Source organism: Mercenaria mercenaria, chromosome 12 (genome assembly GCF_021730395.1).
Source record: "Mercenaria mercenaria strain notata chromosome 12, MADL_Memer_1, whole genome shotgun sequence".
Classification (NCBI taxonomy): Eukaryota; Metazoa; Mollusca; class Bivalvia; order Venerida; family Veneridae; genus Mercenaria; species Mercenaria mercenaria.
Window position 1 is genome coordinate 71,303,598 of NC_069372.1, and position 18,184 is coordinate 71,321,781.

Below are 18,184 nucleotides of genomic sequence, written 5' to 3' on the forward strand. Positions count from 1 at the left end.
ATACTCAACCAAGAAAACTGATTTTCTAAGTCCAAAAGGGGCACTAATTATTGCAAAAAGCAGGATGGAGTTATGTTTCTTGATGTACAGGGTCAGCTTATGATGGTGAACAAGTGTTGCAAGTTTCATTAAGCAATTCATAACTTTATCATGACATCACAGTACATTAGGGGTTCTAACTGACCAATCAGAGAGCTGCATTTTCGAGTACCTGCCAGTTTCCACTTGGGTATAACAAAGTATATTTACAATGACATATAGTGACTTTAGAAATAAATATCACACTACATGTATTTTAGAAATCAAATTAAGATTTTTCACTGCAGATGCCCCAGATGATGCTACAAACAATAAAACTTTGAAGTTTCATTGAAATACTATATTGATTTAATACCTTTATTTTAGTTAAAAGTTTCAGATTTTACACAGGGAGTCTATGATAAAGTCCGAGTAAAATGTAATCATTACCCAAGTGAAATTTGTATCATTCCACAATGTTCTGGACATTTTCTAAGTCCAAAAGGGGCCATAAATCTTGCAAAGAGCAGGATGGAGTTATGTTTCTTGCTGTACAGGGTCAGCTTATGATGGTGAACAAGTGTTGCAAGGTTTAAAGCAATAGCTTTGATAGTTTAGGAGAAAAGCTGACCTAAACATAAAACTTAACCAAGAAAAACTGATTTTCTAAGTCCAAAAGGGGCCATAATTCTTGCAAAAAGCAGGATGGAGTTATGTTTCTTGATGTACAGGGTCAGCTTATGATGGTGAACAAGCGTTGCAAGTTTCAAAGCAATAGCTTTGATAGTTTAGGAGAAAAGCTGACCTAAACATAAAACTTAACCAGGCAACGCCGCCGCCGATCCAGTGATGACAATAACTCGTCATTTTTTTCCAAACAATAAGAATGAGCTAAAAATTCTTTGACCTTTAATGAAATTTAAATAATATAGATCTTAAAATAGGTTACAGTGTATTTTGAACTGAGCATTGCCAATGGGTTTTTTTTATACCATAATCATATAATTAAGGTAAATAATACAGGAACCTGGGAAGAAGATTGCTCCAGCAGGAACTGAATGTACAGATATATTGCTGCATAAATATTAATATACATCTGAGAATTAATTTGCTTTGCCAGATGACAAATCATGTTCAATGGGAGGCAGAGTGTAAATCTGTGTTAGTTTTAAACTAATCCTTATTCACCGTTAGAACCTCAGGAAATGTAGCTAGGTAGGCTAGGTAGTCTAGGTATATAGCTGAAACTTGATATCTCAAACTTACTTATATCAAACTTCCAGCTATCTCAAAGCCATTTTCAAGTCCTGTCCCAAAAACGTTTGCACAAAATATCATTTCAAGTCAAATTTCCATTATCTCGAAGTAAAATGCTTGATCCCTTGGAATCTGAGATCGGAGTTTCAACTGTATATAGCTGATACTCCTTCAAGTTTACTTAAAGGGATGAAAGTTGAGATATTCAATAGACATTTAATCAGATAATTATGTACTACCTTTAAAGGTGGTCAATCACATTTAAACAACATTTAATAACATTTTTTACTTTTTGTATATTCTGGTAGAGAATTATTTAAGGAACAAAAAGACCGATTACATAGAGTTAGATTCCTATTTCAAATGTATATTTTATTATTTTTATAAAATTTTGTAATTACTCCCCTTTAATATGAAAGTATATGAAAAGCTGGGTATTTCTTTTTAATTCGATACAATGTCTAGTTTTACATTTGCGACTCATCGATGGATAATCAGATTTTGGCCATGTAACGGATTTGTTCGAAACTTTAGCATCTGATCATTTACACTCATTTATGTTCACTTAACACTTAATACAAATTAGATTTTCACTGGAGGTATTTTCAAAATTTCATTTTCCTATCCTGGTTGCCCAACCAAGATAGAGTTATTTTATCATAAGTATAAATTTGATAAACATACTTTGCCTAAGGAAATGTGTAAATATTAGACATATTGTAATATATTTGTAAAATATTTGCATTAAAAATTATGTATTTAGATGGAATTCATTAGAAACGCAAGTTTGAACAAGAGCACCGCCTTGCGGGTGCTGACGCTCATCTGATTTTTTTTGTATAATAGAAATATTGTCCTACCCATGATTTTCTAAGTCTAAAAAGGGCCATCATTCTTGCAAAAAGCAGGATAGAGTTATGTTTCTTGAGGTACAGTGTCCACTTATGATGGTGAAAAACTGTTGCAAGTTTTAAAGCAATAGCTTTGATAGTTTATGAGAAAAGTTGACTTAAACATAATACTCAACCAAGAAAATGATTTTCTAAGTCCAAAAGGGGCAATAATTATTGCAAAAAGCAGGATGCAGTTATGTCGCTTGCTGTACAGGGTCAGCTTATGATGGTGAACAAGTGTTGCAAGTTTCAAAGCAATAGCTTTGATAGTTTAAGAGAAAACATTTACCTAAACATAAAACTTAACCAAGAAATCTGATATTTTCTAAGTACAAAAGGGGCCATAAATCTTGCAAAAAGCAGGATGGAGTTATGTTTCTTGTTGTACAGGGTCAGCTTATGATGGTGAACAAGTGTTGCAAGTTTTAAAGCAATAGCTTTGATAGTTTAGGATAAAAGCTGACCTAAACATAAAACTTTACCAAGAAAACTGATTTTCTAAGTCCAAAAGGGGCAATAATTCTTGCAAAAAGCAAGATGGAGTTATGTTTCTTGATGTACAGGGTGTGCTTATAATGGTGAACAAGTATTCCAAGTTTCAAAGCAATAGCTTTGATAGTTTAGGAGAAAAGTTGACCTAAACATAAAACTTAACCAAGAAATCTGATATTTTCTAAGTATAAAAGGGGCCATAAACCTTGCAAAAAGCAAGATGGAGTTATGTTTCTTGCTATACAGGTTCAGCTTATGATGGTGAACAAGTATTCCAACTTTCAAAGCAATAGCTTTGATAGTTTAGGAGAAAAGCTGACCTAAACATAAAACTTAACCAGGCAACGCCGACGCAGACGCCGACAACCGCTCAAGTGATGACAATAACCTCCCTTTGCCTATCTTGGTTGCGCAACCAAGATAGATTGGAAATAAATGAATTCAGAAGCTACACACAGCTTTAAAACTTGCGTTTTGGTTCAGATTGTGTCAATAGTTGATATGTTTATCAAATGCAAATGTAAAACTAGACATTATATCGAAATAAAAAGAAATACACAGCTTTTTATATACTTTCATATTAAAGGGGAGTAATTACAAAATTTTATAAAAATAATAAAATATACATTTCAAATATGAATCTAACTCTATGTAATCAGTCTTTTTTGTTCCTTAAATAATTCTCTACCAGAATATACAAAAAGTAACAAGAGTGCCAGAATGTCACAATATACGCCCGTCACAGCAAATTTCTTTACTCTAGCACCTGTATTTGCAGATGTAATTTTAATTTTGTGGTTGTTTAGTAATCATTGTAATTCTTTTGTTTTTCTAAGTCCACAAAAAAACTCCTTACCAGGTAGAGATACCTTAAAATACACCTAAAATTAGAAAGTAACAACTATGTTGTACCACAGAAAAGTGGTCTTGGTTTTTCCCTACGGTCAATTATAAAAAAAGTTACAATATAAGTTATTTATAGTAACAACTAAGGGAAGTTAATCTTAAAAAAAAAAAAAATACAAAAAAAAAATTGTAAGTCCACACAAAAATCCTTACCAGGTAGAGATTGGTCAAAATACACCTCAAAATTGGATGTAACATGCATGTTGTACTACAGAAAAGTGGTCTCGATTTTTCCCTACGTCTAGTAATGAAAAAGTTACAATATAAGCTATTTATAGTAACAACAAAGGGAAGTAATTCTAAATAAGGGAACTGCGCATGACACTTCGTCTCATGATGGTGTATAATTGTGCCAAGTTACATCAAAATCCCTCTATGCATGAAGAAGAAATGCTTCGGACAGTGTGACCTTGACCTTAGACCTAGGGACCTGGTTCTTGCGCATGACACTCCGTCTTGTGGTGGTGAATATTTGTGTCAAGTTATATCAAAATCCCTCCATGCATGAAGAAGAAATGCTCCGGACAAAGTTTTCATTCTTGTATCCTTTGACCTCTAAGTGTGACCTTGACCTTAGACCTAGGGACCTGGTTCTTGCGCACGACACTCCGTCCCATGATGATGAACAATTGTGCCAACTTTCATCAAAATCCCTCTATGCATGAAGAAGATATGCTCCGGACAAAGTTTTCATTCTTGTATCCTTTGACCTCTATGTGTGACCTTGACCTTAGACCTAGGGACCTGGTTCTTGCGCATGACACTCCGTCTCATGATGATAAACAATTGTGCCAACTTTCATCAAAATCCCTCTATGCATGAAGAAGATATGCTCCGGACAAAGTCATACTTGAATTTGACCTTTGACCTCTAAGTGTGACCTTGACCTTAGACCTAGGGACCTGCTTCTTGCGCATGACACTCCGTCTCATGATGATGAACAACTGTGCCAAGTTTCATCAAAATCCCTTCATGCATGTAGAAGATATGCTCCGGACAAGGTCTGTGGACGCCGCCCGCCTGCCCGCCCGCCCATCCGCCCGCCAGGGGCGTTCCCATAATACGTCCCGTTTTTCAAACGGGCGTATAAAAAATGTCATTAAATGTTGATTAAATGTGGTTGACCACCTTAAAATAATGCAGGCCAAAAATGCACATGGATACACTAGGGAACCTGCTTTACAACTCAAATAACACCTTACTGGTGAATAAAAACAGAACTACTGTCAACTATTACTTAAAGAGAAAATATTAGCTACAAAATATAAAAGTTTTAAAAATTTCAAACAGTCTAATTTAACAAGCATTATATAACAGACTTCAAGAAGATCTGTAAATATGTTTTGATTATTTTAAGATATACTTGCCCTTTTAATGTAGAACAAGAAAACACAAATCATACACAATGCATGTATCATGAAAATTATGCAACAAACATCCCTGATCTGTATAATACTGACAGTATACTTTCTAGCACAAAGTTCTAGCAGCTAAGAAAACTGTTCAAAACTATAAATCTGTTTGTCACTACAATATAATATATAGGCCAAAACACTTATCAAGTTCCTGGTTAAAAATGAATTAGTAGAATGTCAGCTGTTTCTGCAAGTAGAACCAAAGCTTGAGACTCAAGTAAATGACACAATAAATTTATAATCAAAATCACAAAATGGGAGTACTGTATACTGTTTTCTAAATTTTATTACATTTAATCTACTTTGTATTAGACACAATCACTGATTTGCCTTCTGAAACAGTTGAGAAATGAAAACAATGTTTAGACTGTTCAAAACTCATCTCATAAAACTGGTTTCAGTACCATTAGTTATGCACTGTAGACGAACAACTCTGAGAGTCAAGGTCAATCAACCCACATCCAATGTAATTATATATTTATAAGCACATGAAAAATTTAGCACCCTAGCTATGAATTACAAAATTTACTGATGTCAAAATAATCATGTTGAGTGTCCATACTGAAATTCATTCTTCAAAAAAATCTGCAAGATAGTCTTTATACACATGGCCTGCAAATTAAGGAAACAACAAAACAACTACCCTAATATTTGCCTGAAAGATCTTGTTACTGTTTATTCTGTTTAGTTAGTGATTTGTTAACTATTGTAATAGTGCAGTATTGTTGATACAATCAATGACAGCCCATGGTAATATACCTGCCAAGTGCAACAGTTGACCTTTTGCCAAATGACCCATTCCCATACAAAATTGTCTTTTTTTAAATAAATTCCATCATATATCATCTCTCGTGACATAAATTAATACTTTTTATAGAGAAAACAAATTGAAAATATGCACAAATGGCAGAAGGTCAATTGTGATGTACTGGTAATATCTATTATTTCCGTGCCTCCATACTCTGCAACTGTGTGTATAATGCAGCCTAGCAACAAATGGTGATATATAACCTAGCAACCGTATCTATTGTGATAAACAAACCTCTAGAAGAACTTTCAAGAGTCTTTGAAAAGTTGGCATATGTTCCAGAATGAATTGATAATGACGACGATTCTGAAAACGAGTTGTAATCAAGAATCTTACTTGTGACATTAACGAAATCTTTGTTTCTTTTCACTTTGGTTTTTATTCAGTAATATTGAAAACACTTGACATATACCAGAACATTTTTTTTTTTTGACATGACATCATCGGAAAATCCAACTTACTGGTATAATATGTGGTGGCATGTACATACAGTGTTAAATTTCTTACTACTCAGTTACTCCCCTTGTTTAATATACTATTCCAGAAAAAAATGCTACCTCCAATCATTATGTAAAATATCTTTAAACTGACCGTGGGAGCAAATATGAGCAGTCTTAAAAATAAACATGTCCTGGAATTATCTGATCATGAACCTGACTCTATGATGAGTATAAAATATTAATCCTAAAATCATACAAATGATTATATCTCATTTAACTATTTTTCAGACAGACAACTTAAGTCTATTATTTAAACAACCTTTCTCCATCAGCCTTTCCTTTCCAGTACGACTCCTTCTACTGCTTGCACTTCCTCCAGCTAGATGGTGTTGTTGTTGTTGTTGCTGCTGCTGCTGCTGCTTCTGACTCATCACTATCTTAAACTGTAAATCTATCACAGAGGAAGAAAAGAAAGTATATTGTATGCAATGATAAGCAAAGCTTGTCTACCTACTTAACTGTAAATCAGTCTAACAGAATTTCCATTGAAATATCAAGAAGTTAGGCAATAAAAGGCTTAGGTGTGCCTTCTTGCCATTAAGGCAAACCTAGTACCATAATGGCAGGAGGATTTTAACCTTAGGATCATTAAGAAACTTGAGGTGCTTTTGAGAAAAGCTTATGTCTCCCACAACTGCCTAATCATCTGAATAGTAAGTCTGTCATTGTATACTGTTTTACTAAGAGCGAATGCACATTCCTGGAGCAAACGGACCCCTACACTACTCAGAGCACATACGCATTCCTGGAGCAAAAGGACCCCTATACTACTCAGAGCGTATGTGCATTCCTGGAGCAAAAGGACCCCTATACTACTCAGAGCGTATGCGCATTCCTGGAGCAAAAGGACCCCTATACTACTCCCAGCGTATGCGCATTCCTGGAGCATAAGGACCCCTATACTACTCAGAGCGTATGCGCATACCTGGAGCGAAAGGACCCCTATACTAATCAGAGCACATACGCATTCCTGGAGCAAAAGGACCCCTATACTACTAACTAATTAGTAGTATAGGGGTCCTTTTGCTCCAGGAATGCGCATGCGCTCTGAGCATTTTTCGGTAATTAAAGGGCCATAATTCTAAAGTGCCTGGGCCGATTTGGCTAGTTATCGAACGTGGCCAAGGACTTATGGTCAAACACATTTTGTTCAAGTTTGGTGAAGATCGGATGAGAAATGTTCGAGTTAGAGTGCAGACAAGCTTTGTGACAGACACACACATACACACAAACTGACACACAGACAGGAGTAAATCAATATTTCTCCCACACCACTGTGTGGTGGAGACATAACTAGTGTGCCATTATAACCTGAAGGCATACCCCAGCCATTCATTAACCATTTTATAACATATACCAGGGCTTTTCATCAGGAAATTGGGAAGAGGCCTTAGCCTTTCAAATTGGGAAATTTATGCGCGATAATTGTCCAGTCTGGGGAAAAAATAATCAACCGGAAGTAAACATCGAAAGACAAATTAAATTTATCTCCCCTGAAACATGGAGTAAAATCCAGGCCATGGAAACGGATTAGACTTGTAATGTATCACACATGGTTCTGTGCACTGTTAGGCTATAATGCAACAAAAAATCAGTACCAGGCAAATGCTTCCTCTGGAAATATTAAATGTAAACAAAATCTTAACCATCTGTTGGCATGATTTTGGGAACTCTTACCTTGCATTTTGGGAAATATCTCTGCCACAGTTGGGAAAAAATAGTAAATTTTTGGATTGGGAAGTAGCCTTATGCAGGCCTCTCTTATACAAGGATGAAATGCCCTGTATACTCATTTTCATCACTGTATCTTCTATTTTTCATCTTCGCAACATACTAATATGTTATCAACTTCTTTGCTTTTTCATCTTTCATGACATTCCAAGTACAAGATTGATCAGAAACCTCACAGAAAATACTGACATTGCTACATAGTTGTAACCAGCAGATGTTCCAGTTAACTGGGTCCATAATGATTCTGGTGCATTAGGCACACACCCCTACTATCAGTCTGTCAATGGCAGCTGGAATGACAATTCTGAAGGTTTTTTTGTTTCTATTTATAGCAAGATATATAATAAACTGTAACCTTATTACCTTGAGATACCTGTATTGAGATTACATAATTACTTGTATTATCTTTAGATTACTTCATTACTTGTATTATCTTGAGATTATTTCATTACCTGTACTATCTTAAGATTTCTTCATTACCTGTATTGAGATTACATAATTACTTGTATTATCTTGAGATTACATAATTACTTGTATTATCCTGAGATTACTTCGTTACCTGTATTATCTTGAGATTACTTCATTACCTGTATTAACTTGAGATTACTGCATTACCTGTATTATCATAAGATTACTTCATTACCTGTATTAACTTGAGATTACTTCATTACCTGTATTGAAATCACTTCATTACCTGTATTGAGATTACTTCATTACCTGTATTAACTTGAGATTACTTCATTACCTGTATTATCTTGAGATTACTAACCTTTATATTCTTTTTTTTTACCTGTATTGAGATTACTTCATTACCTGTATTAACTTGAGATCACTTCATTACCTGTATTATCTTGAGATTACTTCATTACCTGTATTAACTTGAGATCACTTCATTACCTGTATTATCTTGAGATTATTTCATTACCTATTTTGAGATTACTTCATTACCTGTATTAACTTGAGATTACTTCATTACCTGTATTATCATAAGATTATTCATTACCTGTATTAACTTGAGATTACTTCATTACCTGTATTGAGATTACTTCATTACCTGTATAAACTTGAGATTACTTCATTACCTGCATTACCTTGAGATTACTTCATTACCTGTATTGAGATTACTTCATTACCTGTATTATCTTGAGATTACTTCATTACCTATATTATCTTGAGATTACTAACCTTTATTTTCTTTTTTGAGATTATCGATCTCATCATGTAGAGATTTGAGCACCTCAGCATGCTGCTGCTTCAGAAACATGATACTACGTTCCAGATGGTGAATTCTCTGGGCAGGGTTTAATTCTGACAAGTCTATTGATCTGTCATCTTCATCTCCTACCTTGTCAGGTACTGGCTGAAATTAAATAGAATGATTCGTTATAATTATGGGTTGAAAAGCAGAAAATTTTAAAGTTTATGCTATATACCCGCTGAAACATTTGAATTGCTGAGAACAATTTATGCCTGGGTCCTCGAAAATGGGTAATGACCTGAAAAATTAATACTAACTGTCTTTATATAATATCTGCTTTTTTGAAACTGGATATATATTATCAAAATTGTAGACTTCCATTTTGTTTATTGCATAGTTTAATTAACCTGCCTGAAAATGATACTGACCTAGGACATAGACATACTTTACAAAGATAATAGTACTACTTTCAGTTGTCAAACTAGAGCTCTGCCATGTGCAATAAACTGGCTGAGAACCAATAGCCGGACACATTTTCATATTTCAGCTCCATTATTTTCTAAAAATATATTTGACATAAATAAAGTCCACACTGCACAAACTTCAGCTCCTTCTGCATCCGATATTGTAATCAGCATCGCGTTGTGATCATATGTAAAAAGAAGTTACTTTCCCCTTAAGGTAAACCAGTAGCCGGACAAATACTTTGACGATGTTTTGCTGTTATTTTGATATCGAAATAAGTAATTAAACTATTTTACACATTTCTTTATCATTAATCTCTCCAAAATTGCACATGAAACATAACCCTACGTTCAATAGCAGCTACGAAAGAAAACAGAGGCTGACTATAAAAAACTCGAATTTCATTTAACACGAATTCTTGATAATTCCAATAGATATAGAATAAAATTAGTACAAAAATCGACAGCCCTGCATTTTATGTAAATATTACCGTGAAATTAAAAGTAGCACATGTTATCAGCAGACAATCAATATGTAGTTTAATTATTTCTTCTCCACTTGATACCTCGACAAGTGTAAACTACTGCGCATGCGCAATGCTATCTTCATGCCCCGTTAAGACAGAAAGTTGTTTTGTAAATACAGGTGAGGTGTCGTCATAAAACCTAACATTATACAGCCTTGTAATAAAATGGTTTGTTGTAGACATGACGAACAAACATCTAAATGATCTAGATGAAACAATTACGTGAGTAACAATGAAATGAATGGATATTACATGTGTCCGGAAACTGGTCCTGTCCGGATACTGGTTTCCGACCAGTACGCACGGAGGGTTATATCAGAGGAGAACGGAAGCAATTTTTTTGCTTTTTTGAAGGAGGTGGGTAAATCATTGGGTTGGAGGGGTTGTAATGTAGATTGTTGCAGTCTGAATATCGTCTCATCACCACCTGCTTATATTCCAAGTTTCAAGTCAAACCTTTAGTATTTTTTTAATTTATGCTCTGGACATGAAATATGATGGGCAGATTTGACCTTGCTGTGACCTTGACCTTTGACCTACCACCCTGGTTCATGAACTCTGCACATCGTCTTATTACCACTACCTACATGCCAGCTTTGAAGTCAATACCTTGAATGGTTAATAAGTTATGTGTAATAGCAATAAAATTTAGGCCATATTTTTAAGTTGAAATATCCAGGAAATTAAAATTCAGAAATTTGTTTTATAAGGGTATTTTTTAAAGATTACTTATTGGTTAAATTAAGAAGATCTTCTATAGATTTATTATGCAGATAATATGCAAACAAATGTGAAGCCATTAAGCTATATAAGATATTGGCACTTTTATGTGCAGATATGTGACATCTAGCTGGCATTACCTGTCCAGAACTTCTGATTGCAATTATCATAAACTGGTGTGTCTGCTATCATCAGGTATCTTTGATAAGCTTGTTGTCATGTAGATATAATTTGAATATTAAATAATGGTATTAGTTTATGGCTTTAGATGTGCGAGGGTCATCTAGGCCCTTTCAAGCTTAAATTTCATTGGCTACTGATAGAAGTATATTTCTTTTCATTGGTTAATTATTTTTATTTGCAAATCTTGATCATGCAGTTTTTTGCTGCTATTCGGGGAGTAAAGTTTTAGACACAAAAGTGTAAAGATGTTTTAAAAGTTCCTGACATCTCTTGCCAGAAATAGAGGCATGTCAATGACTTATATTTGAGTCAGCCTATTTAACTTTGAAGGAACATTTTTTAACTTTACTTTGTAATTCAAATACAGGCTTTTCGTGAATTGTTGGAACTTTAACATTGCAGACATAAGATTATTTACTGGAACTGTGTTAAAAACTTGTTGATTGTTATTAACTGAAAGGAAAACTTAAAAGATCAAAAACAGTTACACTGTGTTTTATCTGTGGTGTGGAAAATTATTTGAAGGTCAAGCCTGAAGACGGAGGCTTTTAAGTCTGTCAAAATGAGGTTTCTTTTATAACACTCGGTAGAATTTCACAGGAGCTCAAACCCAGCTAATTTCCCCAAGACTACAAAAATCAACTGGTACCACCTGTGAGCCCGAGTCATGACCCCAGCACCCTTGGAACGATAAGGGCCCTCTATGACATATGCTCTAGACATAAAATATGACGGACAGTTCTGACTGGCTTTTAGCTCCATTTGTGACCTTGATCTTTGACCGACAGAGCCAATTCAAGAGCTCTGTGCATTGTCTCATTGCCATCTACCTATATGCCAAGTTTACAGTCAATATCTTTAATGGTTATAAAGTTACGCTCCGAACACGAATTATGACGCACAGACGGACAGATGTGCACACAATTACATAATACATCCGTTTTTTTTAAAAACAGGCATATAAAAACCACTCTGACCCAAATGTAAGTCTATAATTATATTGTCAAAATTAACATTCACTTTCTTAGAACAAAATATAGATATAATTTATAACAAAACTAGAGATGCTTTTGAGAAAAGCGCATCATGTCTCCCACAACTGCCCCTATGAAAAATGTCTAGTTTCTCTAGATGGTTTAGACAAGTGGATCCAATTAGATGGTCTGGACGAGTGGATCCAATCAGTAATTCAAGGGCCATAATTCAAAAGTGCCTTGGCGGATTTGGCTAGTTATCAAACTTGGCTGAGGTCTTATGGTCAAACACATTTTGTTCAAGTTTGTTGAAGATCGGATGAGAAATGTTCGACTTGGAGAGCGGACAAGAGTAAAAACGCTGATTTTTCAGTAATTCAAGGGCCGGAACTCCAAAATGCCTGGACCGATTTGGCTAGTTATTGAACTTGGCCGAGGTCTCATAGTCAAACATATTTTGTTCAAGTTTGGTGAAGATCGGATAAGAAATGTTTGACTTAGAGTGCGGACAAGAATAAAAAGGCTGATCTTGCGGTAATTCATGGGCCATAACTCCAAAATGCCTGGACCGATTTGGCTAGTTATCGAACTTGGCCGAGGTCTCATGGTCAAACACATTTTGTTCAAGTTTGGTGAAGATCGGATGAGAAATGTTCGACTGAGAGTATGGACAAGAGTAAAAAGGCCGATTTTTGGAAGTTCAAGGGCCATAACTCCAATAAGCCTAAACTGATTTGGCTAGTTATTGAACCTGGCCGAGGTTTTATGGTAAAACACCTTTTTGTTCAAGTTTGGTGAAAATCGGATGAGAAATGTTCGTCTTAAGAGTGCGGACAAGCTTTGTGACAGGCACACACACACACAGACAGACAGACATACAGACTGGAGTTAATCAATATGTCTCCCACACCACTGTGTGGTGGGAGACATAATGATAGTAAAGATAAATATACATGCATACCAATAACTTGTCCTTGGTGAATGGTTTGGGGTATCCCCCTCTGTTTAATGTGTTCACTCGTGACCATTGCGGCAACGTCCTGAAAAGTGGTACTTACTGATTAATTCAACAAAAAAACTATCTAATTGCATGATTATAATTATGTTCATTATGTTACTCTAAGTAATTTTTTAACGGGTTCTTTATTTCAGTAATTCAAGAGAATGTCCAGCTTAAACACTAAAACAAGGAAATTACATTTTGTGATACTGTAATGCATCATTTTTTATCTTTCTTCCCACGTGAAGCAAAAGTAATCTGTCAGTGACAAGATTTGTTTTCTAATGAGCAACAGTTACTATCACTTTGAATAAAAAAAGTAAGGTTCATTCTAAGAACCAGACATAAGAACATTTCATTAAAACTTTACAAGAAAAACACTAGTGTCTAATTTGTTGACCTATACAATCAAGTAAATTACCCGAGTGGTGGCAGTTGATTCATGGAAGTGAGATCTGAGATTTTCTCTTGGACCACACCTTGTTTTAACATTCTTCTATAAGTCCCACATGATTTTCACGTTTCGAATTAGCATAAAGGAGAAAAAACTGAAAATACAAAGGAAACTGTATTTGAAATTAAATAAAAGACAAAAACAGAAATCAAATGGAACAGCTAATAAACTTTAAAAATGTAGCTGCTCTAGATGTGTAAAAGTCAAGTCTGAAGTGTTAAGCATGCACAGACTGGGTTAACCATTACCGTTGCAACAGTAACAAAGCAAACATTATACAGTATATTACTGTAACTGTGACAAAAAATAAGCTAAGTCTCAACACTTCTGCCTGTGTACAATCTACGAGGCCGGGGAACATTCAGTAGAAATGCCCACATTTGAAATCATCTCCCATCTTTAAAGATAAATTTAATCTCCTCTTTGTAAGTACCAGTATTATCAGTATTCATATTGATTACCGGACCTCCATCTAGCCCTGTACGGGTTGTCTAGAGGTCAACTTACTGGACCCCTAGCCATAGTCCAAATAATTGTATTCAAAAGTTGAATATCGTTATATTTTTTTGACTGGCCGACATCCCCCATCCGAGTACAAACCAGAAAAGGTAACAAGAGCTGTCAGTGGACAGCGCGCTCGACTATTCTCAGTGCTTGATAGTATAATATAAGCAATGAGTAAAACTTTAACATTACAATAAGCATATTCTAAGTCGAAAAGGGGCTATAATTCAGTCAAAATGCTTGATAGAGTTGCCTCCTCCTTTTTACAGACTGTGGTCATGATGGTTAACAAGTATGCAAAATATGAAAGCAATATCTCAATGGACTTCGAAAATATTTGGGGTGGTACGCAAACTTTGACATTTATTCTAAGTCGAAAAGGGGCCATAATTCAGTCAAAATGCTTGATAGAGTTAGGTCCTCCTTTTTACAGACTGAGGTCATGATGGTTAACAAGTATGCAAAATATGAAAGCAATATCTCAATGGATTTTGAAAATATTTGGGGTGGTACACAAACTTTAACATTTATTCTAAGTCGAAAAGGGGCCATAATTCAGTCAAAATGCTTGATAGAGTTGCTCCTCCTTTTTACAGACTGGGGTCATGATGGTAAACAACTATGCAAAATATGAAAGCAATATCTCAATGGACTTTGAAAATATTTGGGGTGGTACGCAAACGTTAACATTTATTCCAAGTCAAAAAGGGGCCATAATTCAGTTAAAATGCTTGACAGAGTCGCCTCCTCCTTTTAACAGACTGGAGTCATGATGGTAAACAAGTATGCAAAATATGAAAGCAATATCTCAATGGACTTTGAAAATATTTGGAGTGGTACGCAAACTTTAACATCTGTGTGACGCTCACGCTCACGCTAATGCCGACGCCCGGGCGAGTAGGATAGCTCCCCTATTCTTCGAATAGTCGAGCTAAAAAATGAAATCTTTTGGGCAAGAATTGCGTTAAAATACAGCAATGGATAAAATAAAGAATTATATACATAGAAAGCGTTTAATTTTTCCTTTCCAGTGATGAATATATTATCTAGATTCCTTAAATTCAAACTATGGCAGTTAAAAAAATTCAGAGGTTTAACAAGCGTATCCTACATATTGGAAAATGGCCGATACAAGTAAACACATTACTCCTTGAAGAGTTTTCATTGGTCACGCCTTCGACCGCAATTACATGAAGACAATTGAACCGTTAGAGGTTTAAATTTTTTTAAAACAGAAATTCTTGATAAATATGTCCTGTTCTTACTTTTTTATTTACTATTTATGATTTAAAACAACAGGTAAGCTGTTGGGGCTAAAAAAAATTCCGGGACTACTGATAAATTTGTAATTTCAACTGATCACTGTTTCTACCACAGTTTTAACTGTTTCTGGTTGAGACCTTTAAGTAGACAATGTAAAATATCAGAATGTAAAACCGGTCTACCCGAGGTCTCATTATTTAGACTACCCTAGCCACTGCCTACCCTAAATGTTTGGCCCAACCTTAAATGTTGATATGGCCTTGGAGAATTTTTTTTCCAACTTTTTTCACACAAAAATTACCGACCTACTTAACCCAATTTTTTTTAGGAAGTAGCTATTCTTACGGTCCCATAACCACAGGTAGTTATTCCTACGTCAGTTTTGTGTTACACATCGTACCCAACTTCTTTACTTTTCCGGTAAGGAAATCCAGAGAAGACAAAAAAGGTAAGTGATTTCCCATAGTATAACACATTTTATTACTTCCATCTGGTCGTAAACAAACAATTTTAATACAACGAATTTATCGTAAGTGTAAAATACTTATTTAACTGAAATTTGTCTTCTAAATAAATCGGAAAACGATTGTTGGTTGTACAGATGTAGATGTAAATACATAGGTTATAACATTGAAACACTAAAAAATATTGACAGTGTTTTCAACTAAACCAGTTAGAGATTTATTGCTCTATGTTTCGTGTATAATACCTGTAAATTTATCACAACAGTACAAATCTCTCACAACTCTAAACATGTTAATTGCCCTTTAATTTAGTTTTATACTTGACATTTGTCACACATCAGCTTGACATGTTTGCATCAATTCAGATCTGACACTTGATTTGTATCAAAAATGACCAAATGTGATTACATGTCATTTCCGAAATCAGTTGAAACAAAAAGCTATAAAAATAAATAGATTGGCAACTTGAAAGGCATATAGAGCAAATCTCGCCAACCTCCCGTGACAAAAAAACGAGACCTCGTTTACCGGAAGTGGCGCTTTCTCCACGCGCCATTTTGTATGCGAAAGCAATTATTCATCGGTAAAATAATTATCACCGTATGACCACGTTTCTTTCGATGGCCAAAAAAACGTGTACTTCGTGTCTTAAGACCATTTCACATTAAACTAATTTTGTTTTAGAAGCTAACATGTATTTTTAATGTAGTTTTAAAGGTACAAATTGTAACTCCATGCTCGCCGATGTTTGTTTTTAGTAAGATAATGCCGAATCACGCTCTGACACGAGCTCACGCGAGATTACAGCCAGTTGCCATTCTGTGTATTTTATACTTCTTTGGTTGAAAATATATAAGTTGAATGACTTCAGTACGATGTATTGCAATACAAAACTGCAGTAGGAATAACCACCTGCGGGCTTTTCACTATTCTTACAGGAGAGCCGTAAGAATAGCCTGCAAGGCTATTCCTACGGGACCGTAAGAATAGCCACTTCCTTTTCTTAGCATGTTACCGGAAACAGAAACAACTGCCTAAGACAAATGAGGGCTAAGTCTATGACCAAATCAATCTTTCTTACAAACTGTACAGTTATTTTCTTCAAGTCAAAGACAAAAATATATCAATAAATAATAACAAATTTAAAATTTCTAACTAGCAATTGTTATACGGCTACACAGTTTATCACTGACAAGAATGCAAATATTTTTCGTACCCCGTGACCCGACAAATGCTGAAAAAGATCTATCCTAATGGATAAGATGTGTAAAAACACATCCGGATGGAAAAGACTATGTCCGATACTCCGCAGGAAAAAGAAAACCGTGTCAGTATGACTTTTGATTATGGTGTATCGGTCGACACTTCAACGGCCCCAAAAATTTCTTATTGATTTTGTAAGAGCCTCGTTGCTACAGACGCCGCCATTTGTAAAATATGCAAGGGCGGGTTACTCTTACTTTCAGGTATATGACTACTAAATGCAGAACAACCGGGTAAAGGTCACTAATTCGAATCAGTCTTTGTTTCTGGCAAACTACACCTACTTTTCATGAAAGTTATGAAAATAAGAGTGAAACGCTAGTCAATGGCGGTCTTCTGCCATAAAAAGAGACATATTTGCGCTTAACCAGGACCTTAAATAGAAAAAGTGGAAACTCCACAGGCCGCTCCTTAAACCATACATTCAATGTTCCAAATTTGCCATTTACATCTACATCTACATCTTTCACCCAACCGTCGATTTCCGACTATCACTGAGCGGCGCTGTCAGAGAAACAGTTGTTAAAGAAATGATATGTTACAAATGTTAAGAGTTTTAAAAATTCCTATTACATATATTATAAATCTGTCAATATCAGAGGGAGTTGTTCCTGATGATTTTAAAGAAGCTAGAGTTAAACCACTGCACAAGAAAAATAGTACACTAGATGTTGGAAATTATAGGCCCGTTAGTATTTTAAGTATTGTATCAAAAATTTTAGAAAGAGCAGTATATGTTCAATTGGAATCTTTTTTAGTGTCATATAATATCATGTATGATTTTCAGTCAGGTTTTAGAAAGTCATATTCAACTGATAGCTGTCTTATTCATTTGTTGGATTCAATTAAAATTAATACTTCCAAAGGTCTCTTTACTGGTATGGTCATGTTGGACCAGCAAAAGGCGTTTGACACAGTTGATCATAATATTCTGTTTGGTAAACTGGAACTTATGGGAGTCAGATCAATATCTTGGTTTAAATCATACTTGTCAAATAGAAAACAGGTTGTTAGTGTAGGTAAAAGTTTTTCTAATGCAAATGCTGTGACATGCGGAGTTCCTCAAGGTAGTATACTAGGACCTCTTCTTTTTTTATGTTATGTTAATGACATGGTAACAAGCATGCATTGATAACGATTGTAAACTGAT

The 18,184-nt window shown here is 35.0% G+C and overlaps 1 protein-coding gene across 3 annotated transcripts in view; it reads right to left on the reverse strand.

The window, feature by feature from the left end:
* LOC123533470 (coiled-coil domain-containing protein 74A-like) overlaps nt 1-17,218 on the reverse strand; it is a 40,975-nt gene extending 23,757 nt beyond the window's left edge. The window contains exons 1-6 of one of the 3 annotated variants that reach the window (XM_053520310.1): nt 16,988-17,218; nt 13,508-13,634; nt 13,048-13,126; nt 9,206-9,380; nt 6,549-6,680; nt 6,024-6,095 (exon numbers count right to left, since the gene is read on the reverse strand). In XM_053520310.1, coding sequence (XP_053376285.1) covers nt 6,024-6,095; nt 6,549-6,680; nt 9,206-9,380; nt 13,048-13,126; nt 13,508-13,578 — 529 coding nt within the window. In that variant the 5' untranslated portion in view covers nt 13,579-13,634; nt 16,988-17,218. The remainder of the gene's footprint in view (nt 1-6,023; nt 6,096-6,548; nt 6,681-9,205; nt 9,381-13,047; nt 13,127-13,507; nt 13,635-16,987) is intronic. The other 2 variants (XM_053520311.1, XM_053520312.1) reach the window with 2 other exon arrangements.
* Nucleotides 17,219-18,184: the final 966 nt, after the last annotated feature.